Raw genomic sequence first — 25,073 nt, 5'->3', positions numbered from 1 at the left:
ATCATATTTTTTAAATTTCCATGCCTATATTTTGTAATGATATTTTTTGCACAAATGAGTATTATACTTTTCAAGGTTTATTTCTGTATCTAATGAGATAATCATGTAGTTTTGGATGTTTCTATTTTTGTTTATTTATATGTTGAATCATCCTTGGATCAACTTAGTTATGATGTATGATTTTTTGAATGAATTAGTATTGTCTAACAGAATTAAATTTAAAACTTTTGAATTCGTATTCATTAAAGACATTCATCTACAAGTCTGTAACTTTCTATCTCTTTCTCTCTGTCTCTCTGTCTCACTTTGTGTGTGTGTGTGTGTGTGTGTGTGTGTCTATGTGTCTGTCTATTTTTCTCTTCATTGTTCCTTAGTTTAGTATTAGAACTACTTTTATCTCACAAAAGGTATTTAGCAGAATGCTTATTTCTAATTTTTGAGAGTAAGCTATGTATAAATTATTCCTCAGAAATTTGATAGAATTATCTTATAAGTCCATCAGGTCCAATACTTTTTCCCTTTTTGGTCATTCCTTTGTATTTTATTCTGTTGGCTTTTCAAAACCTGGGTTATTTGTTATTTCCATTTTATGTTCCATTAATTGGTCTATTTTATATTTTTTAAGACAATCCTCTATTTCTTTTGTACTTTCAGTTTTGTGTGATATAACTGGAATATAATAGATTGAGATGTTTTTGTTTTAATTTTTCTGGATTTGTTATGATTTTGCCTTGTTTGGTAATTGTTTTGTTGATTTTATTTTCTATCAATTTTTTATAATGGCTAAAGGTTTGAAGAGTTGGCTCTGTGAGACAGGATAACATATGGTAAATGAATAGTACAGATACCTGGCATAAATAGAGGTGGCTTAAGATGAAAGTTATGCTGAGGCACAACAAAACAAGGAAGAGAGATAGAAATAAGCAAGCCATCTTCAAGGAAAAGAGAAAACAAGTCCCACAGAGAATAAATTATGTGTGAGAATAGTGGAAGATAAGGTAGACAATATTGTTAGAATTGAAAGGAATATAAAATAAGATAGCCATAACTTTTTGGAGCTTACAAACTTGTTAGAAATTCAAAGGAGGAAAACATTATCTAGGGCTATCATGATCAAGAAAGGCAGGGAAGAATTTGATAGGAAAATAGAGAAAATTAAATTATGAAGCCAAAATGCTTAAGAATATATGGGAGAATTCATAAATGATCAAAGGATATGAACAGACAATTTTTCAGATGAAGAAATTAAAACCATTTCTAATCATATGAAAAAATGCTTAAAACACTATTAATCAGAGAAATTCAAATTAAGACAACTCTTAGTTATCATTACACACCTCTCAGATTGGCTAAGATGACAGGAAAAGACAATAATGAATATTGGAATTGTGGCGAAATTGTGAACTGATCCAATAGTTTTGGAACTATGTCTAAAGACCTATCAAACTGTGCAACCTTTGATCCAGCAATATCTCTACTAAGCCCGTATCCTAAGAGATTATAAAAAAGAGAAAAGGGAAAAGGCTTCCACATATACAAAAATGTTTGGAGCACCCCTTTTTGTAGTGACAAGAAACTGGAAACTGAGTGGATGTCCATGAGTTGGAGAATGGCAAAATAAATTATAGTATATGGATGGTATGGAATATTATTGTTCTCTAAGAAAAATCAGCAGGATGATTTCAACAAGGACTAGAGAGATTTGCATGACCTGAGCTAAGTGAAGTGAATAGAACCAAGAGAATGTTCTACACAGCAACAACAAGATCATATGATCATCAACAAAAAGGTAATTCAGGCCAGTTCCAATAGTCTTGTGATGGATCTGCATCCAGAGAGAGGACCGTGGGACTCAGTGTGGATCACAACATAGTATTTTCACTTTGTTGTTGTTGTTGCTTGCTTGCCTTTTGTTTTCTTTCTCATTTTTCTTCCTTTTTTCCCTTTTCTTTTTTTTTTCTTTTTGCTCAGGCAATTGGGGTTAAATGACTTGCCCACGGTCACACAGCTAGGAAGTGTTAAATGCCTAAGATCAGATTTGAACTCAGGTCCTCTGACTTCAGGGCTGGTGCTCCATCCACTGAGCCACCTAGCTGCCCTTTTTTCTTCCTTTTTGATCTTATTTTTCTTGTGCAGAATGATAATTGTGGAAATGTGCATAGAAGAATTGCACATATTAATATATATTGGATTACTTGCTGTCTAGGGGAGGGAATTAGAGGAAGGGAGGGAGAAAAAAAAAACTTGGAACACAAAGTTTTGCAAAGATAAATGTTGAAAACTATTTATCCATGTGGTTGGAGATATATACTAGAGTGGGGATATTTATATGATAACCCACTTGTAAACACTTAAGTGACAGAGAACATATAACCTTTGTAGTACCCAGCCAATAGGGATTTGGGGAGGGATTTGTATTTCAGAATTGAGTGCACACAAGTTATGCTTTGGTGCTTTAAGTATATGGGAACACCTCTTCTTGCAAGATGGTGAATAAAAATCTTTTCATGGCTTCCCTGATTCTCCAAATCTGTATTATTTAATACAGTGACTATGTTAAGGCTTCTTTCTTATTTCTAAATGAAAAAAATGTTCAAAATTTTTCCTTAAAGGTCAATTAAACAAATTCCAGCATCCCCAAGACAATAGGAAATATCATATTAGAGGATCTTTATTCATCATACTTTGCACTGCTTATGATAGAAAAACAAGAATAGAGAAACTCTAAAAAAAATAAAAAACTTTATAAGATTCTTCTAAAAGGATAAAAGTTAAAAAAAGAACAAAGAAATCACCTAATTTATCTATAAATAAGGAATAATTTCATTAGCGTCAGAAATAATTAGATACTATGAGCAATAAATGCAACCATACATAAATTAAAATGTAATATATTACCAGAGAATAAATAATTATTTAGTTATGTGGGAGTCATATCAGCATCTTGCAGTTTGTAGTTAGCCAGACTAATAATTAGTTAGATCAAAGGTAAAAATTAATATCAAAATAGAAGATAAGACAAAGATCCTCATTTTTGTCTTATCTTCTATTTTGATATTAATTTTTGACAGTGTGAATGATTATCACAATTTTCTGTAATTATTTAACTGTCACCATAATATGGAGGCCAAAAAAGCCCAGAAATCACCTCATCCAGAAAATACTTGATGTTTTTATGAAATGGAAAAATATGGTTTTGAAAAATAAAAGTATAGAACCTAACTCAGTTATAAAATACTATGAGCAATAACAAAGGTTTATGAACACTGTCAGCTCACAGAACAACAAAAACTAGTAGATGTCTATTTCAAGTCTACAGAAAGGTTACCATAAGACAACAATGAGCCATATCATCTAAGAAAGTTAATTAATTTAAAAGCACTATAGGTGAAAAATGTATTATATTCATCTATTTTAATATTCATTTTCTGTAAAAGTAGAACTATCAGATACTGATCTGAACACCTCAGCCCTTAATTTGATATAATCTTAAAGCACCAAAGAATAATTTTTCAAAATACCTCAGAGAAGATAAAGTGTCAAAGTATGGAGGTGAGGAATGAAAATCATGAATGACATCACTACCCAAAAATGTCAGTCAAGGTAAATCAGTAATTACCAATACATATGCCATTTGGAAATAAAGAAGGAAGGAAGGAAGGAAGAGAAAAAAGAAGGAAGGAAGGAAGGTAAAAAGGAAGGAAGGAAGGAAAGAAAGAAGGAAGGGAGGGAGGGAGGAAAGGAGGGAGAGGAAGGAAGGAAGGAAAGGAAGAAGAGGAAGAAAGGAAGGAAAGGAGGGAGAGGAAGGAAGGAAGGAAAGAAGGGAGAGGAAGGGAGACTGTGAAAATGATATACATGTGTATTGAATATATCTTTGATGATATCACTATTCTACTGAATCAGTCAGCAACTAACTGAAATTTATCAAGCATCTATTGCCTATCACTTTGATAAGTATTGGGGATATTAAAAGGGTGAAGAAAAAAGTCCTTAGTCTTAAGGAGCTCACACTAGATAGACTGAGGGGAAGCATTTCAAAACCAGCAAGAATGTGAAGACACCAACCTAGATTCAGGCAGGACATGCATCTGTATTGAAAAGTCATTTGCATAAGGTTGGAAAAGTAACCTAACTGCAATCAGTGTTTAATCACTAAACTAACACATCACAACATAGAGAAAATACTAAATTTTATAAGAAGAAACAGAATAAAAATTTTTTTTAATTATGCCAACTCAATTAGAATTGAACAGCATATTGATCATAATAAACTTCTGAACCAAACATGTAATCTCATAAACTTGAATATTATTATTCACTTGACTTTTGGCAACAAAAATATAGAAAATTTGCTTTGTAAAGTTTGCTTTGTAAACTGTTAACTTTATAACTGTCTGTAAACTGTTAAACACCATAAAATGTCTTATTTGAGAAAGAAATCTTATAGATGATAGGGACCATAAAGTCTACCTCAAAATTGGATCTAAGAACCTTCTGAATGATCTAGAAAGGAAATCAAATATCTATTGTATTTTACCCAAAAACTTTAAACAATAAATTGACAGGCATTTTTAAAACTATGTACCAGATATTGTGCTGAGTGATAGGGATACAAAGACAAGACTCAGGATTAACTTCCCTCAATTAATTTACCTTGTACTTGGGGAAATTACATTTACATATAAAAAGATACATCAAGAGTATACACAACATTAAGCCAAGGTAGTTTGGAGAGGAAGATAAGGAAATAAGCTGAAGTCTGAAGAACATGAAAGACTTAAAGCAATGTTAATAAGGACTGAGAGCATTCCACTTGTGGGATATACCCCCTATTAGAATATACAAAAAGAGATTTAAAAATCAACAAAGGTTCCATATGTACTGAAATATCAATTGCAATAATTCTTCAATTGCAAAGAACTAGAAAAAGGAAATATTAATTATTATAATAATTGGTGGAATAAATTAGATAATATCAAGCACACTAAGGGAAAAATTTGCATAGTAATATGGCGATGTAGTGTCAAAATCTTGTGTTTCTGATATTACTGTTCATGGATTATGATTATCCAAATAATTAAAAACAGCAAATTAGAAGGATATAACAAAAGAGAATAGAAAGGTAAGGACTGTTCATCCATATTACCCTACTCTGCTTACTATATGAATTTGCATGAATCAAAACCTCTATACATCACTGAAAAACCAGCATTAATTTAAAGAAGAATTAGGTTGTTACATCAAATGTTTCCAAGGGGAGTAAAAAATGACCACTGATGCCCTTACATACTTAGGGAAAAAGAAATCAATGGACTTAAATGAATAGGAGGAAAGCCTCAAATGCCCTCCACAGTTTTCAATTGGACACAGCTAATCCCTGTGACTTTGGGGAAATCCTAAGGCTTAAAATGACCCCAGTAATCAAAAGCACAATTAGAAAGAAGAGAGCAAGACCGTGACTATGGTTAGAAAAAGCAGACTATGAAAGGACCAAAGAAGAAATTTGTTCCTTTAGTGGCCCAGTGAATGAAGCCTAAGAGATGCCTCCAACTGCTGAAAAGAGATCACAGAAGAATACTTAAGGGCGCACAGTGAATAATTATGTGACAAAAGGCTATATGTCCAGATGCTATTTGCTTCCTATGTCTTACTGTGATTTACCAACTGTGTTAAGTCTTTCTTAAAAGAAAACAGAAAAGAAAAACAAAGGTTGGAATTCCATCTTGGAAGAAAATTACTTCTCCTTTAAGAACTGAGAAATCATACAGTAAGAGGGATTTCAAGACATTTTTCTGGGGGGAAATGAGTATATTTAACTTACCATAAAGAAATCACCCAACAGTGAAAAGAATATTTCAGAGAATCCAGGTAGTCTACTTAGACAACAAGGATATAAAATTTACTTAGTTTATTTGATTTAATGCAAGTATTAATGGCATTAGCTAAATCGGTCCTGAAAAAATATATAATGATAGGGCATGAAGTGCCACAGTAAATCAAAAAGATAGATTAAAATGTATGAACTTCTGACTTCAACACATTAAAATTGTAATAGATTTAGAACTGGAAAGAACCTTACAATCAATTCAGAACAATTCCTTCATTTTAAAAATGAGGAATCTGAGGACCAAAATGATTAAGTGGCTTGACCCCAACCAGGTAGTAGGTTACATACCCAGGTCTTCATCACATATTCCAATGTTCCACATGGCCCTATAGATGATTCTTCATATACTTCATTTACCTTAGAATAAGACAAGAACAGTACAAATGTGAAATGTGTTCTCATTTTCAGAAGGTAACAGTGATGTGATCTTTTTAGAAATATGAGTCAACTTGGGAAAAATATAGAAGAAATCTCACTGCCTTACCCAAATATGTCATGTATTACAACCACATATTTCTGTGTGACAGCCTTTGCTTAGCACGGACATAATGCAAAAAAAAAAAAATTATGTTTGCTGAATTGAAAATAAAGGAAAAAAATCATGTGGGTTTTTTTTTGTTTAAATGCCAATATTTTACTGTTTTTTTTTTCCTTACTGAATGTGTTGCTTTAAAAAAGGAGATACAACTGATATTTCCAAATTGACTGATAATATGTGTGCCATTTGACTCATTAAAAGAAAAATTGGTGGTGGATACATTATAATTTCTGTCACTTAACTCATCTATGATAATTTTATGCCAAAACCATTGTCTCTAAAAATGGTATAACAATAATAGCACTTAAGAGCTTTACCAGAATGTTGTTGATTCAATAGTAAGATGTGAATTATTTTCATTAGCAATAGGATATGATATCAATTCAGGTATTAAATCCCATTGAAATGGCTTAAAGTGATGGGTCTATCTGTTCCTACAACTAGGGCAGCTGGGGACACCACATGTTAACTTACTCAAGTGCCACTTAATTAGCCTGAGTAGCTGCTACCTTATGCTTTGCCTAGAAAAGAAAGGAACAGTAGCAGATGCTAAGCACAATAAAGAAAAGCCTGTTGAATACAAGAGTTAAGGGGGCAGAGAGAATAACAAAAAAACCAGGCAACAGATGGAGAGAGCCAAAGAAATAGTAAAATGGACAGGAAATAAACTACATTACACATAGTTTAGGAAATCAAATATCTGCAAATAAAGCTTAGTTATATACAGCTAAATAATGAGCTAAATGTCACATCATAAGCTATTTTGATGGCTGAAGAGGTCAATAGGAAGATTAAATTAATCATGTTACTATTAAAAAATGATCTTGACATGTCTCCTGATAAGGATGTGGCCCTTTTCCTTGACCAGGCCAAATCCTCTGCCCATTTTCTTAATTATTTCCCTTCTTGTCATTTCCAGCAGACTACCCCCAATATCACCTCCACTCTTTAATATTCACTTTCTCCCTAGTTATTGGTTCCTTCCCTGCTGCCTACAAACATGCCAAAGGATCTCCCATTTCAAAACAAGACAATTTTTTTTTAAATTAGATCCTGTTAGCTATCACCTTGTATCTGCTCTTCTTTCTCAGTGAAATTCATTGGAAAAATATAATTATGCTTGGTCCCTCCACTTCTTCCCTTTCAAACTCTTCTAAATCCAGGGAATCTAAATAATGTCCTCATTACTGAATTGAAATAACCCTCTCCACAGTTACTGTTGATCTCTTATCCAAAACAATGGCTTTTCCTTGACAATCCTTATTTTTCTTGACCTCTTTTGCATTTAACACTGTTGATCACCTTTTCTTCCTGTATATACTTTCTCCATCACTCCATATCCTTAATCAATACTTATGGCTCCTTATTTGCCTCTAGAATCAAGTATAAACTTCTATTTTGCATTTAAAATTCTTGACAAAATGAACTTTTCCCATTTCCAGTCCTCTTTTTCACATATTATGTGGTTCAGTCATGTTGTCCTAATTGCTATCTGTCCCTCACAATACTACATATCTTATACCCATGCCTTTGCTCCAGCTATTCTGGATACTTTTCCTCCTCAATTAGAATTTTTGGCTTCCTTCAAGACTCAGCTGAAGTACCACTTTCTGCCAAAGGTCTTTCCCACTCTCCCTAGCTACTAGGACCTTTCCTTCTGAAGCTATCTCCCATTTATTCTTTATATAGCTTGGATTTCTTATTTATCTATTCACTATTCCTCTCCATTAAATTAGAACTTCCTTGACGGCAGAAACTATCCTTGCCTTTTCTTTGTAGCCCTTGTTTTTAGCACAATATCTTGTAAATAATTAGAGATGAATAAAAAACTTACCAGTGATATGAATAGGGATAGTTGGCACTTCTTTTGCAGTTTTTAGGGAGTTGCCTAGGATTCTGAGAATGATTTCTCCAGAGCTACCAACTTGTATTGGACAGATGCCCAACAAATCAGAGGCTTCATGATAGGATTCCTAGTTATTCTACCATGTGCTGCTTCTCAATACACATGTAATTTTCTGAAAATAAATATCATGCAGGTAAAAACAACAGGTAAAAAGTATCACTAGGCCCCAGATCCACTTTTTCTTTAATTAATTTTATAGCACAACAGTTACCATGGGGAAAAGAAATAAAACAGAAGATTCAGATTACAAGCAATTTTCTCTCATTTGAAGGATTGAGGCACTTCATTTTGCTTTGTCAAATTATGCCAAATTTAAATGGCTTTAAAAATTCTCCCCATAATATATGTTTTATGAGAATGCAAAGGGAAATCCTTTCTCAGGTTTTCTTGCTTTTAATTTATCTTTTATGTTTATTTACTGTTTAAAAACACACACTCGTTTTAAAAATCTATATTATGAAATTGATGCATAATAAATGACAGTGTTTCCTTATAGAAACATATCTGAGATCTTTTATGGCACTATCTCATCATATTTTCCAGAAGTCCAAAGAAGAAGACTTTAGCAAACTCAATAGAATGAAAAAGCTTATATCACATCCAAATTAGCACCATATATATTAATCTCTTTAGATGTGTATCTGCCTCTTACCATTAGGAAAAACATACCTTAGGAGCTCAAGTCAGAATACGTGTGAGCTGCAGATTTATTCAAGAAATAGTCAACCCACTAATATCAACAAATAAACTCCTGATGACTGAGTAGCATTCCTTTTTTCTCCTCTCATTACATTATATTGGCTATGTAAGCAAGACTACCTTCAGTGTCACTTAGTATCCAACTATTTAATTTGTCAACAGCAGAATTTGGGAGTCATTTCTTGCCCAGATAGCATGACAGAGAATACTTTGTAATCTCACACCGAAGTATTTTAACTTCAAGCAAAATTCTACTACCTGAAGAAAAGAAACATTTATTTGGAAAGTGGAAAAAAAATAAATCTATTGCTCTTTCTGAAAGGTCTACTATTAGAGTAATCATAAAATAAGTTTTAAAACAATTCCAGTATTTACTTTAATACTTAAATTAGGACACTAGCCAAATCATATGATTTTAGAATTAAAATGGATATTATATATGACTTATTTCAACTCCATCATTTTATAGATGAAGACATAAGGGTCTAGATAGATCATTATATAAGTAAGATCTTATGCCTTCATGTAGCTTAAAACACCTCCATATTTGAAAAATGTTTCACTTCTTAGTGAAGTTTATGTCTTCGATCTTTTTTTTCTTCAAAAGGATATTTTCAAAGCATGCTTTGTGGGAATTTCATTTTTGCTCAAAAAATCTATTTGTCCAAAAATATAACTTTTGGAAAAGGTGGCTATAATTGTTTCAAAATACTAAAATTGTATCTCTATGCCTAGTCCATTCTGTACCCAAGTCAGGATATATAAGCATCTAGAGCTATACCTATATCATTGCTGTGTCAATGTAACCCATTATTTTACATGTGTCTTCCTTAAGCTATTTTTCAAAAAAATAACATTTTAGGAGGGGAGGGGGCAAAAAGCAAAAACAAAAATTAAAATAAAAATTAGTCAGGTAACTAAGATTATTTTCTTTTATTTTGTCCAATGCACTTATTAAATACATAAATATATTCTCCTAATAATGCCCTACTCTGATAAATATATCATTCTGCCATGATTTGAGATTCTGAAAGCTACACCAGCCAAGAGTAATGACAGATAGTTTTGATCAAGGTAGCAATTCTGTTGAAGACCTAGAGAAAGATTTTGAGCTGTCCAAGACCATTCTATTTAAATTCAAAGAGGCTTATCACATAGCAACTCTCAAAAACCATCCTCTAAGTTAAAGAGGAGTTGCATTCTGCATTGAAGGTAGCTAAAGAAATCACATGTTCCAGACGACAACCAATTTTACTGATTTTATCACTAAATTGATTTTTTGGGAATAGGTAGCCTATATACCTATCAGTGGTATATGACATTTGTGCAGTCTAACAATGAGTAAATTAAATTGCTAATGGCATATGAAACTTGGCTTACCAATATGTTAACTGAATTGATTTTCCTATCTGAAAAAAAAAAACAGATGAATAAAGAGATAACAGAACATTGAATGAAACTGAAACTATGGACTGCAATAATTAGTCAATGGAAAGAAAAACTAAGTATATGATTTCATATAAATTTCTAATAAAGATTTTATATAATTTTATAGCAAGTTGATGTAATTGCAAATAGCATATTGACAGAAATGTTGGAAATCTACATTTGTTTCTTTATTAAACATAGTTTACTAAGTCATTCAATTTCTCTAATCACCTAATTTTAAGAGGATATAAAAGTGAGATACTATTTGTTTGAGAGAACTCTTAAAGGTATGCTTGGTAATTTAAATAGATTTCTTGGTGGTTTTTAATTTTATTTTGTTTTACCTCAAGTCATATTAAATGTCTTACCCAAGTATCTTCATAGCAATGAGAAGATCTTATTCAAATTAAAAACAGATTTCACATTTTACCATCTTCTTAAAAGCTTAATGAAATCAAATCTCCTTTCAATCCTTTATATTCCAGAAATTTATTTAGAATAACAATGGAAGGAATAAAAATATCTTTTAGCTGATATGTGGAATAGAGAGAAAGAATTAGATAGATGCATAGTAGATAAAGGGATATCACTGGCATTATTAGAAAGATCTGCCTTCAAAACTTTCTGTAACATATACTGGCTAGGTCACCATGGATAAATCATTTCACCCCTTAGTACCCCCAGTAAATTATAAATGAATTCTCAGTCTGAATAGGTGGATAGTTTTCATACCAAGCATTCCCAGAGACATGGATCATGCACACACATATACATACATACATATACACACACACACACACATATATATATATATATATACACACATGCACACATTCATAAACATGCACATCAATGATAAATATACCTGTTTTGTCTCTGCAGAATACATTTTCTATAGTTATTCAAAAGAATAGAAATTTTATTATCTGTGAAAAAAATACATTTGCAAGCAACGCCTGTGTTAAGATTATTGAGCACTGTGATCCAAAGTTTTAGATTTTACATCCTTAAGAGACTGATGAAAATAGTTGTCCTCAGCATTTCTATCATACAGTATTTAATGTTGTTGAGATATGATGTTATATTTGCTTCATGGAAGCCTGGTGCTGATTGACAACAGAATTCAAAAACATTCTTATTCAAAATATCTCCCCAATGTAGCACTCTACCATCTTAAATGGCATTGGCATATATCTTTGATTTTTTTAATAGACTTTTACAGAAGTTAGAATTTCTTAAAGCCCACATAAATGTACATGTGGACTCACACACAAACACACACACACACACACACACGTGCATATTCTAAAGGTTTTTGCTTTTTCTCTCTGCTTAGGTTGCCAATATAAACTGATAATGGGACTTTTCTTACTCCATATACCAGTAAAATCACAAATCAAGTACCTACTCCAATTTCTTAAATTCTATTTATTTTCCCTCTTTGTTGCTCCCAGTTCAAGAGAATGAACAAGGTAGCATGTATTTCACAAACATTTTAAGTTCATTAAATTAAAGCTGAAGTTTTAATTTTAACTTAACTTGATTTTTTTTTCAGATTTGTGACACAAGTTTAATGTTTTTTAGACTTAACTTTACAATTCTTCACCTCTCTCTAATTAAATGGGCTCTGTACTCCATTTAGATTTTGCCATTTTCTTTAAACCTTTTGATTGGTAAGAAATAATCAATGTGAATTGATCCAATTTGTAGAACATAATTCTCATATTGATAGTAGTTTACACACATTTGCTTTGCCCTAGTCTTTTATTAATGGTCAACTTCAAATGTCAATTCATTATGCAGCTCAAAAGCATTGTAGTCTGAGATACAAAGTGATCATTGGGGCATAGATTTAGATTTAGAAAGTTCATTTCCTCTGGTTCAATTCCTCATTTTATAGTTGAGGAAACTGAGGCCTAGGAAGGTGACTTATTCAAGATCCCAAAGGGAATTAGTAGTAGAGTTAGAAACTGAACCCAGGACCTCTGTATCCAAATGCAGCTCTCTTTCCTCTCTGTCATATTAATAATATAAATTATCAAAGAAATAGCTTAGTTGAAGAATATTTTGCAACCAAAATAAAGGCAAAAAAAAAGCTGTGCATTAATGTCTGTGTGATAATGTTTTTTATAAGGTATGTGTGGGTGTGTCTTTTGTTTATATGGAAACCCAAAATATTATGTGAATACACACACATATACATATATAATGTATCTGTGGGCACATGTATATATTTATTTAACTGTAAAACATATATGTTATACTTTTATACCTTAACTTCTCAGTTCTTTAAACAATTCAAGTCTTATGGCTTAATCCTTTACTCCTACCCAGCTACATGCATGAATGTACACAATCTTTTTTTCAGATATATGTAGTTTTTAACATTTTTCCAGGTGAAAGTTGAAAATTATAATAAAAACTTCATCTCAAATGTTATTTCTTTTAAAAAATAAAAAAGACAGGTAGGTCTCAATTAATGAGAATAATAAATACAATGATTGTTCACATTATTCAAATTTATACTATCTGAAGTTATAATTATATGTAAAATATTGTCATTGATTCCAGCCTAATGGGAATATAAAGTAGAAATTCATGTAATATATCCACTTCAAAGTTATTTAGACTAATAGGAACTTCACTGCAAATGTTACAATATGTGTTCCTTAAAGTAGGATTTGGGTGGGAGAGAGTTGTTTTAAGTTTGAGGCTAGAAAATTGTCACAAGGAAAAAGTTTATTTATGCACTTTATATAACTACGGAATATTAGAGGTGCAAAGGATTTAAAAAATCATAATATTGTATATATAATTGTTATGGAATACTACTGTGCTATAAAAAATGAAGATTTGGATAATCTTAGAAAAACATGAATAGATTTGTATGGAAATAATGAAGAGTGAAATGAGTACAACCAAGAGAACAATATATATAGTAACTAGATATTGTTTTAAGAACAACTTTGAGTGATTAAGTCAAAATGACTTTATGAATATCCAAAAATTGACTACAAAAGACATATGAAGGAAGATATTATCTCATCCAGAGAAAGAACTAATAAATAGAAAAATATATAGAATGGTTTTACATGCACATATATGCTCTACATAGACACATCTGTATGTATATATATTTATTTATACACACACACACACACACACATACATACACATAACAACCACATACATAGTTCTAGCTAATGGTAGCTATCTCTAAGACAGAAGGAAGGAGGAAGAAAAAGAGGGAAAAGAAAGTTACATGATAAATTTATTGTATTTAAAAGGAACAGAAAATTGTTCATAATAGTTAATCAAATGGCTAATTATGATCAGAGATTAGAAGTAACAATTCTGTTTATTTTTGACATGATATAGGAAATTTCATTTTGTTAGAGTCAACTTACAGCATGTCCAACTGTGGTTGATGAGACCAATACAACTTGGAATGTTCTATTACAGGTTAAGCACAAATATTCCATATAAACATTTGTGGTGGAGATGTCTCTAGATTTCTTTGGAGCTACTGCAATTCTGCTTTGCTCATAGAGCACATGCCATTTTGGGGCATGCTTTAACAGAATGTCTTGAGATCAAATCAAAAGTTTTCCAGAGAGAACTTAAAGAGTATCCTTGTATTGTGTCTTCTGACCACCATGTGAGTACCTTCATAAAATATTCTTTTAGGCAAGTGTGCATTTTGTATTTGAACAATGTGATCAACCTATTGGAATTGTGTTCTCTAGAGTAACATTTGAATGCTTATTATCCTAAATATGAGAGAAAGAATATATAGAATTCAGATTATAGAGAACATATAGAAAATATTTATATTGTTTTCAGGTCTTATGGCTAAAAAGTTGAATTTTATTGAATTCATTTTAGGTTTTAGGACATGACAGAGAGTCACTTAGCCAGGCTTTCGATTATTTTCAACATTATCACTTCATGCTCTAACCTGCTACAAAGATGCCTTTGCAGATAACCTTTAGAAAACAATATCAACTAATTACTCTTGGAAAATTGAGGCAATTGATGATTATGTTCAAGTCTAGAGGGTCTTGGAAAGGGTATCCCTGAAGTTTCTATTTATCTATCTTCAGCAGCAAACTCATATAAATTAATACTCTACTTGAACCCATTTTTCAATGGTACTTAAATTTCCATTACCTCTAATTCTCTCAATCCCAGGGATACTTAATAGAGCCTTGTTGAAAAATAGTCTCCTAGTCCCTACCCCAGTTTGAACCCAAGACCTTCGATGGCTGGCTCAAAATTTCTCTACCCCTAAGCTTGCCCAGAGAATTTTTTTTTTTTTTTTTTTTTTGCTGAGGCAATTGGGGTTAAGTGACTTACCCAGGGTCACACAGCTAGGACATGACCAGGGTCACATATCTAGGAAAATCGCCCAGAGAATTTCAATATGCAGTATAAGATCTTCCAAGTACCTTTATTTCCCAGTTCTTTAAAGAACTAAATTATTATGGTTTAATCCTTTACTCCTCCTCAACTACATGCATGGATGGTCACACAATCTTTTTCTTCTCAATAGGATTTTATTTTTTCAAAGTCATGTAGTTTTCAACATTAATTTTTGTAAGATTCTGTGTTCAGATTTTTTTCTTCCTTCTTTCCATACCTCTCCCCTCCCACAGACAACAAGCAATCTGATGTACAATACTTTTAAACATATCTCCATGTGAGTTAGGTTGGGAAAGAAAAATAAGACCAAAAGAGAGAAAATACAAGAAAAAAAAAGCAAGCAAACAAACAAAAGGTGAAAATACTATGCTTTGTTCCATATTCATTATCCACAGTTCTTTCTCTGGATTTGGATGGTATTTTCCATTCCAAGTATATCAAAATTGTTTTGGATCACTGCATTGTTGAGAAGAGCTAAGTCTATCACAATTGATGATCACATAATCTTGCTGTTACTGTGTAAAATGTTCTCCTGGTTCTGCTTATTTCACTCAGAATCAGTTTATGTATGTCTTTCCCGGCTTTTCTGAAATCAACCTACTCATCATTTCTTACAAAACAATATTACTCCATTATATTATTATACCATAACTTATTCAAATTCCCAAATTGATGGGCATCTATTCAATTTCCAATTCCTTGTCACTTGCTAGAAACATTTTTGTGCATGTGGGTCCTTTCCCCTCTTTTATGATCCTTTTGGGATATAGCATGGTTAAACAATTTTACCGTCATCCATGTGTTCTGCTTCCATGTGTAAAAGCACCATAATTCAATTTTCTAATTACAATCTTTTATTCTTCCCATCTCTATTTTTACATTTTCTAAATTTGTATATTATCCTTTTCAAGACAGCTAATCATTCTGCTGCTCAATACTTTCATAAACATCATCTTTGCTATGATGATATTGTCTTCCTTACAAACCTTGTTAAAAGAAATTAGCAAATCTGCTAAAGGGAAAAAAAAAAAACTGTGAAGTCTAAATCTTGCATATTTTATTCTCTTGCCTATCACTGCTGAGACCTTTCCAAAGTCCAATACTAGATTACTACTGTCATCTGATTTTATAATTTTTATTTTTAGCTCCTTCTCACAAAGTTATTAATGAAGGTGTTTAATGAAGTCATGAAATCATACTGATTGAGTCCATTATAAATGTATGCTATTTAAACTCCACCTGAGATCTCATTGCAAGAAAGCAAAACATTAGCACTTCCCTAAACAATTATGAATAGTTTTTATTATTGCAGTTGCTCCAAACCTTTTCTCATCTCCCCTCCACTGCCACAAAATATTCTCCCTCCTTCCCTCCCTGCCTGTCCCCCTCCTCTCTCTCATTGTCTCTGTCTCTGTCTCTGTCTCTCCCACTCCTTCCTTCCTTCCCTTCCTCCTTCCCTCCCTCCCTCCCTGCTGTCTTTCCCTCTCTCCCTCCTTCTCCCTCTCTCTCTCCCTCTGTGTGTGTGTGTGTGTGTGTCTGTCTCCTGAAGACCTTACCTCAAACTACACCAAAAGAAGTCATTTGTTCCTTCAAACAGAAGAAGCCTTTTGTATCCTGGTCATTTGCCCATGTTCCTTCTTATTTCTTTCTCTTCATCTCATATCCCTTTTATATCATCCCCTATATCCTCCTTCACCAAATACAATCCTGTTCCATGTTTGGCATGGTACATATAAAAATATTTATAATAGTCTTTTATGCTATACTGAATTATCCTGAGTGTCAGTATAGTTATCAGGGATATGCCTTAACCTCAGGTATTTTATTTTATTTTATTAAAGCTTTTTATTTTTAAAATACATGCATAGATAATTTTCTAACCATCTTTGCAAAACTTTTTGTTCCAAATTTTTCCCTCTCTTCTTCCCACCCCCTTCCCTAGATGGCAAGTGATCCAATATATGTTAAATATTGGCAATTCTTCTATATGTATTTTCATGCTGCACAAGAAAAATCAAAAAGGGAAAAATGAGAAATAAAACAAAATGCAAGCAAAAAAGCACAAAAAAATGAAAATATTATATTGTGATTCACACTCAGTCCCCACAGTCCTCTTTCTGGGTGCAGATGGCTCTCTTCATCACAAATCCATTGGAACTGGCATGAATCACCTCGCTATTGAAAAGAGCCACATACACCAGAGTTAATCATTGTATAATTTTGCTGTTGCTATGTACAACATTCTCCTGGTTCTGCTAACTTCAATTAGTATCAGTTCATGTAAGTCTGTCCCAGCCTCTCTGAAATCATCTGACCATTTCTTATGGAATAATAATATTCCATAACATTCATATACCATACTCCAAATACTCAATTTCCAGTTCCTTGCCACTACAAAAAGGGTTGCTACAAACATTTTTACATTTTTGCACACATAAGTCCTTCTCCCTTTTTTATGATCTCTTTGGGATATAGGCCCAGTAGGCCACTGTAAAATCAAAGAGCATGCATAGTTTGATAGCCCTTTAGGCATAGTTCCAAATTGCTTTCCAGAATGGTTGGATCAGTTCAGAACTCCACCAACAATGTATTAGTGTGCCAGCTTTCCCATATCCCCTCCAATATTCATCATTATCTTTTTCTGTCATCTTAGCCATCTGAGGTATTTATTACAAATAATTTTATTTTAAATGATAGTATTGGGGTGGGGGGGGGAGAATGTTGTTTTCATTATTTTTCAATTATGTTGTTCCAAAATCTAATTCAAAGATGTAAGTTATTTTATTGTATGTGAGATCTTGTAGAAGTTATCAGTTCCCAAGATCCTTTTGGCTAAGAATGGTCCAAGGGATTTCTCTATCAATCTTTTACTCATCCATTCAAGCTGGTTAAAATTCAGTTATAAAATATAGACACCTAGAGACCAACTAAATTGCAAATTTCACATTGAATAGCTTTTTGACCCATTAAGGTTGATTATGTGTTATCTAACATCGACAAGCACTATCAGCATTTTCTCAAACTGAAACCAAAGTAAACCCTTTATAACTCACCTATATTCCAAATGTATTGAGTCAAATTTTCATGTAAGCCTCTGCTGTTATTTGTTGACAGTCAATGGTGGGAAGAACTGAAGAAACTAGAGAAAGGAGGGGAAAGAAAGAATATTCAGTTTTAATCAATAAAAATAATATACTTCATAATGATTTTTTGCACCTGTAAAAAGAAGAATTTAACTTAAATACTTGTATAATGGTTTGTTAGACACAATACAAATAAATAGTAGCAAGGCAACAATTTGTCCAAATATTGTTTCTTTCTGAATTCCAAAGAAATAGAGGGGGAAATGACATCATTATTATCACCGCCATATGTGTATCAATTTACATATTGCAAATTCTTCATATTGCAATTTATTCTAAAAATATCTCTGACAGATAGTACAAATAGTATTATACTTGCTTTACAAATTAAGAACATGAGGAACATAAAGTGATTAAATGATTTGTCCCAAAATAAAATAGCTAATGATAGACCTAGTTAGTTTCAAAACTAGGATTTCTGATTATGTCTAATATTCTTCTCACTAGACCACAACAGTCTCTATGTCTAAAAGAAAATGCTAAGCACATAAAAGTAATTTCATAAATACTCACTGATTACCTTTTTCCTTTCTCTGTTCCCTTTTTCTGACTATGATCATGGAGTAAATTTCTAAATTTCTGGGACCAAATGAAGGATGGTAGGAGAAAAGTTCAGTTCTTAGTGGGTCTACAAAATTGGAATCATATATTAATTAATTTAGCTGTAGCCTAACTCCTTCACTATTGCTACAACTGCTTTATCCTTGACTGAGTGCAACAGCTGACTGTAAATAGAATGAAATAAGATAGGGAAAAATGTTTATATCTGATTATATTTTAAATTTCCATAAACATTTCATTTATGTCTATAATTATGAATTTTACTATATTTATATAATTTGAAGTTTATAAATCTACATATTTATGTTTCCAGAATGGTCTGAAAAATCTCATTTTCTTTTTTTTGTACCTCTATTCAATATATTTTTATTATAGCTTTTTATTTTAAAAAACATATGCATGGGTAATTTTTCAACAATGACCCTTGTAAAACCTTCTGTTCGAATTTTTCCCTTCCTTCCCTTCACTCCTTCCCCTAAATGGCAGATAGTCCAATACATGTTAAATATGTTAAAGTATATGTTAAATACAATATGCATATTTGTATATATATATATACAATATGTATATACAATATATGTATATTTATTTATATAGATATCTTGCTGCACAAGAAAAATCAGATCTAGAAAGAAAGTAAAAAAACCTGAAAGGGAAAACAAAAATGCAAGCAAACAACAACGGAAAGAGTAGAAATGTTATGTTGTGGTCCACACTCATTTCCCATAGTTCTCTCTCTGGGTGTAGCTGATTCTCTTCATTACTGAACAGTTGGAACTGATTTGAATCATCTCATTGTTGAAGAGAGCCACGTCAATCAGAATTGATCAGCATACATTATTGTTGTTGAATCTCCTGGTTCTGCTCATTTCATTTAACATCAGTTCATGTAAGTCTCTCCAGGCCTCTCTGAAATCATCCTGCTGGTCATTTATTATAGAACAATAAATTCCATAACATTCATGTACCCCAATTTGTTCAGCCATTCTCTAATTGATGGGCATACATTCAATTACCAATTTCTAGCCACTACAAAAAAGGCTGCCACAAACTTGCACATGTGGGTCCCTTTCCCTTCTTTGAGATCTCTTTGGCATATAAACTCAGTAGAAACACTGCTGGATCAAAGGGTATGCACAATTTGATCATTTTTGAACATAGTTCAAAATTGCTCTCCAGAATTGTTGGATCTATTCACAACTCCACCAACAATGTATGTGTCCCAGTTTTCCCACATCCCTCCAACATTCATCATTATCTTTTCCTGTCATCTTAGCCAATCTGAGAGGTATGGAGTGGTATCTCAGAGTTGTGTTCATTTGCATTTCTCTGATCAATAATGAAAAATCTCATTTTCTTATACTCTTTATTTTCAATTTGAAAAAATGATTAATCATTGCAAAATAAAAATGCCAAAATGTTTATATATACCATGTATTAACTTTTAAATATCAAAATTCCTGAATAAGTCATGTTTGCTTACTCCTTTAAAAGTCACATTTAAATGAGAATTTGTAATTGGTGTTTTTAAACCAAATTCTTCTATTTGAATAGTCTGTCTGACCAAGAATACTTTTTTGTGGCATAATTATACCAGTGACATCCCTGATGTGATTTAAAACTCTGACTCAATCAAAGACATGCATACAAATGAAATACTAATCTGAAGGGGTAGAATGTTGACTCTTCTCTCTGCACTGACTTTGGGAAATTTTTTTTTAATGAGAAACATAATGCTCACTATTATTGAAATTTTTAGAAGATGAATGGATTAATAAGCATGCTTTTCTTGAGGTCTACCCTAAACATAGATCCAAATTTCTTTTTCTTTTTTTAATTATTCTTTATATCAAATGAATTGTGTGACAAGGGGTAGAACTAAAGATAGTAATCATCAAGACTATATAAAAAGTGAATTTGGTATATAGCATGTTTCATTTTCTTCTGACTATGTGATGAGATTCTTTAAGTGGCTCAGCCAGTAATCCAAGGTTTACAGGGACCATTTAAAAATTGAATGGAATTAGTTATTTAATCTTTGGACCCAAAATGCATTTTTTGTCTAATGCTATTAAAGAGGCATTAAAACCCTCTCTTATTGAAAGGAATCATTTCTTCCATAGTGAACAGCTGTGCTTTCTTCATCCTCCTACAATGCTTAGAAATCCTAGTTAGATATTGTATACAGATTGCAAGGAGTTCTTCATCCTTAACTATAAACTGTTTACTATGTAGTCTTCTTTTTAATAAGATGTGTTTCTTTTTTTTTTTTTACCAGACCTAAAACCTCATATAAATAATGCACCAATCTATATTGTTATTTATCTAGAAAGTAGATATACTGTGACTAAATTATGCACTGAATAAATATAATTTTGGTAAGTTTTAATTATATGTGCTTTTTTTACTTGGGACATTTGAATGTTTATTTCTTTTTTAGCAAGAAAATTAATTTCCAAGTTTAAGATTATTAAGGAAAAATACTACAAGCATACAGGAAAATAAGAATGAGAAAAGGAAATTATTATCATTTTCTTATGGGAACCTTGAAAGCTGTAGTTTGATTCTATTTTCTTACCGAAATTAATAAAAAAAATTAAATGTTGTATTTCCATACATTAAACCCAGGAAATAGACATCAGTTCTTTAAAATATTACTCTTCTCTTCTCAAATATGTAATCTTGCCCTTTATTTCCCCTGCCTCCCAAAGAAGATGTGTACTTTTATCAATTGTTTCTCTGATTTGACTAGACACTATTTCATCTACACTCTTAAACCACTACTTCCTCCCTAAAAGAGGTAAAGTCCCCTGAGTCTGTAATTGCCAGGAGATGAAGCGATGATAGGGAGTGATCACAGTCAATAGCTTTGATTAACAATAAGGTAGAAAATTAGCAATGCTAGTATTCAGCTAGCCTGCCTTCTCTTCCCCATATGCTCCCCACAGCCTGTGCTGACTGCTACAGAGGAGGCAGTCAGAGTCCTGCATAAGCTTTGAATTATTGCAATGGTGCAGTATAAGACTATTAGGGGAATCCAAGAGTAAACAGGAAAAGGCCACAGAAATTGTAAATGATGGCACTGAAATTTTTACAGAGCTTGATATGCCACAGGCGGTGCGAGGATGAAGTATGCTCTATGTTGTCCTTGTGTGTCTTTCTGGTATATGTGGATTTATTTGTGTCTGGACATATTGTGATCGAAATGGCAACTGCTATTACTACTGTGACCCCATCAGCAGCTCTGGTGTTGTTTCCGACAGACTCTGAAGACCTAGAGAGGGGGACGGACAACGGGACACCACTCCCCACCTCTGATAATGATGACAATTCGCTGGGCTACACAGGTAGAGTGTATCTTTCCTAAATATTAATAGTCCCATCTCTCTTCAAACTTTCATCAGTCATCAACCACCTGTATAAAACTATTTAACCATCCCTATTGCTAACTAGCTCAGACAGAAATTGTGTTGTGATACTCATGCTTTAAAATTTATCCAATAACCAGGAAATAATGATGCTGAAGGAAACTGTTTTGAAAAACTACATATGAAAGCTTTACTTATTTTTAGTATTTCTTTTTGTAACTTGAAAAAAATGTTAATCAGAGTGAAGCTTTTTTATTACAAATATGTTTGGAAGAATAGTAATTTGTAACATCATGCAAACCTTTGATTAAACTGGAACGAATAAGAAAAAAAGTTTTTATTAAGAATCATTTGCTTTCAAATCAAAGTGATTTGTAAATTTCTTATTTGTGGCACTACATACTAACATTTTAATATTATTCTTTGCATGACTAATGTATCTTCTGAATGATACCATTTCCATGAATCACCTCTTAAATGCATATGTACACAGATGTGCACAGATGTACACAGATATATATATAACAAATCAACTTGTTGAGTACATTTGAAAAAACTCAACTAAATGTCTTTAAAATGAATATGTATGAAAGTGATATATTTACTTTTCTATATAGTTTTTTTTAGCACAATGATAAAAGTAAATGGGGAATAAGACAAATTTCATTTATTAATTTAGGTTTGTATAAACCATAAAATGCCATTTGTAACAATAATATTATTCATTAATAATAATATCACAGTCCTAATAGCTCCTACTTATTTCAAAATTACCCTGATATGTCTTTAATAACTTCTACTTCTTAGAATAATTCTCCATAGATTGGATATCAATGAGAGAGATATACAATAGCCAAATTTTATTTGGGAATGAAAACAGTATTATTTTTAGAAATATCTTCATTCCCTTCATAAAAACATTGTTTCCCTCTCTTTTCTTCTCTCTCAAAAGTTGAGGTTTGAATCATTTGATGTCATTACATATTCCTTTGTGTACACTTTTTTTTATTCCTACAGATATCACCATTTCTCACTCTCTTTTAGTTTTTTTTTCCCAAAATACAAATTAAATCTTCATTTGTGGAATACTACTTCAATTAGAATCTTCCTAAGTTCCAAATTCTACTTCTTAATGCTATGATTATAAGATAAGCTTCATATTGATATAAGTATGAATCAAAAACAGTATTATTCTTTACACATATTTTGAAGTTTTTATATGTTAGCTGAACTCATTTGTGTTCTGTTCTGAACAACTGTATTGTCTACTCACATTCAAAATATTGTTCTTTCTCTGTAATATGTTGTCTACAATTTGAAAATAGGTAAGGAATAGTAGAATTAAGACAACTTAAAATTGTATTAAAACCTAAAAGTAGCTTTTCTTTTATTGCTAGAATTGCTACTTTATTTTTTTTGCTACTTATTTTATCCTTAGATACTTTTTGTCATTGCATTTAGTTCATTGAAACAGGATCAATTAATTATCAATATTTATAATCTTAAAAATACAAGGAATACATTTATTCCTTCCAGATAATGAACTAATTAAAACTATCTACTCCATATTCTAGCATATGACTTACTTAAAATAAGTCCAATTTAATACAATGTGACTAAGGTTAGTAATTATTTATGATAGGCCAATAACAAAAAAAATGTTTATTGAATTTTCTTCTACCAAAGTCAATTCTCAATTATTCAGGTTCTGGGTTTTCCAGTTATATATATTATATCTTTCTCCTTCTCTTCCTCTCTCTCTTAACCATTTCTTTTTGATCTCTAAAAGAATAGATAGTAAAATAAAATAGAGATTAAATATGAAGTACTTTCTTTTATAGATAGTAGAAGAATAGAGCCACCTCTTAGAGTGGTATAGTACAGTACAATACTGTAAAAGTACTATATATATATATATATATATATATATATATACACATATATATACACATCAATATACATATCTATGGAATGGATTATGAGATGATACCATTGGGGCAGCTAGATGGTGCAGTGGATAGAGCACCAGCCCTGAAGTCAGGAAGACCTGAGTTCAAATTTGGCCTCAGATACATAACACTTCTTAACTATGTGACCCTGGGCAAGTCACTTAACCTCAATTGCCTCAGCAAAAAAAAAAAAAAAAAAAAAAAAAGATACCATTTTGTACAAGTTGTTCTGAGTTGCTATAAATTTCGTTTCCTATGAGAACCTTTTTAACTATACTCAAAAATAATTGAATAGACACTATCTGTGTAGTACAAACTATATAATGATTCACTGACAAGAATTGGGAATAATTGGAAGTACATGTGGTTGGGTGGATTGTTACTTTATTATTAACATAAGAATTTTTTTAGTAAATCACAATGATTATAGTAGCAACATAACCCATTGCTTAAATTTAAAGTTTGTAATGAGTCAGAAAATACACAAAACAATTGCTATATCTACAATATTAGTTAGTCTTAATGACAATGGTTCATGAAAACTAATTTTTTTAAAAAATTAAAATTATGCTCATGTTTCTTTATTCATAACATAAGTTTGTGGAACTGTTACTTGTTTTACTTTCTTTTTTTGTAAATATTCTTTCCTCCCATAAATCTGACATTTGAGATCTTTCTTTTTGTCCTCTTCCAAAGTTTCTATCATAAATAGTGCCTAGATTCCAAAGGCAAAAAATAAAAACCTTATCTAAGACAAACATAATCTCTATTGAGGAAAACCTAACAATCCCCCCAAAATAATTTCAAGAATCCCAGTTTTCCTTTTAGTCTGATCACTAAAAATGTATCATTTTCACAAATTTTTCCATACAACATGTTATTGTCACCAACATGTCAAGCCAAATGTAACTATCACTATCAAATTGATCCATCCAGATAAATATATAGCTCTCATAATAATAACATGATTTTACAATTGCATTACAATTATTTATATGCCTTAATCAGCAAGTCTCAGCTTATAAATTTATCTTCATTGCTTTCATCAGTAATTATGTCATGTCTCTATCTAGGTGAAGTTCAATGTAGAGAGGTAAGGGGGAGTAATTTTTTAGTCATTTAGAGTAGAAAGTAAAGATTGACCTCTTATCCACATACATACATACCAATCA

The 25,073-nt window shown here is 31.8% G+C and overlaps 1 protein-coding gene across 4 annotated transcripts in view; it reads left to right on the top strand.

The window, feature by feature from the left end:
* The first annotated feature begins 21,645 nt into the window (after positions 1-21,645).
* ROBO1 (roundabout guidance receptor 1) overlaps positions 21,646-25,073 on the top strand; it is a 622,307-nt gene continuing 618,879 nt past the window's right edge. For all 4 annotated transcript variants that reach the window (XM_031958836.1, XM_031958837.1, XM_031958839.1 and 1 more), the window contains exon 1: positions 21,646-21,931. In XM_031958836.1, the coding sequence (XP_031814696.1) occupies positions 21,658-21,931 (274 nt within the window). In that variant the 5' untranslated portion in view covers positions 21,646-21,657. The remainder of the gene's footprint in view (positions 21,932-25,073) is intronic.

Source organism: Sarcophilus harrisii, chromosome 3, assembly GCF_902635505.1.
Source record: "Sarcophilus harrisii chromosome 3, mSarHar1.11, whole genome shotgun sequence".
NCBI classification, from domain to species: domain Eukaryota; kingdom Metazoa; phylum Chordata; class Mammalia; order Dasyuromorphia; family Dasyuridae; genus Sarcophilus; species Sarcophilus harrisii.
Note: the sequence above shows the minus strand (reverse complement) of the source record. Positions and strands in the feature narration are given on the sequence as shown.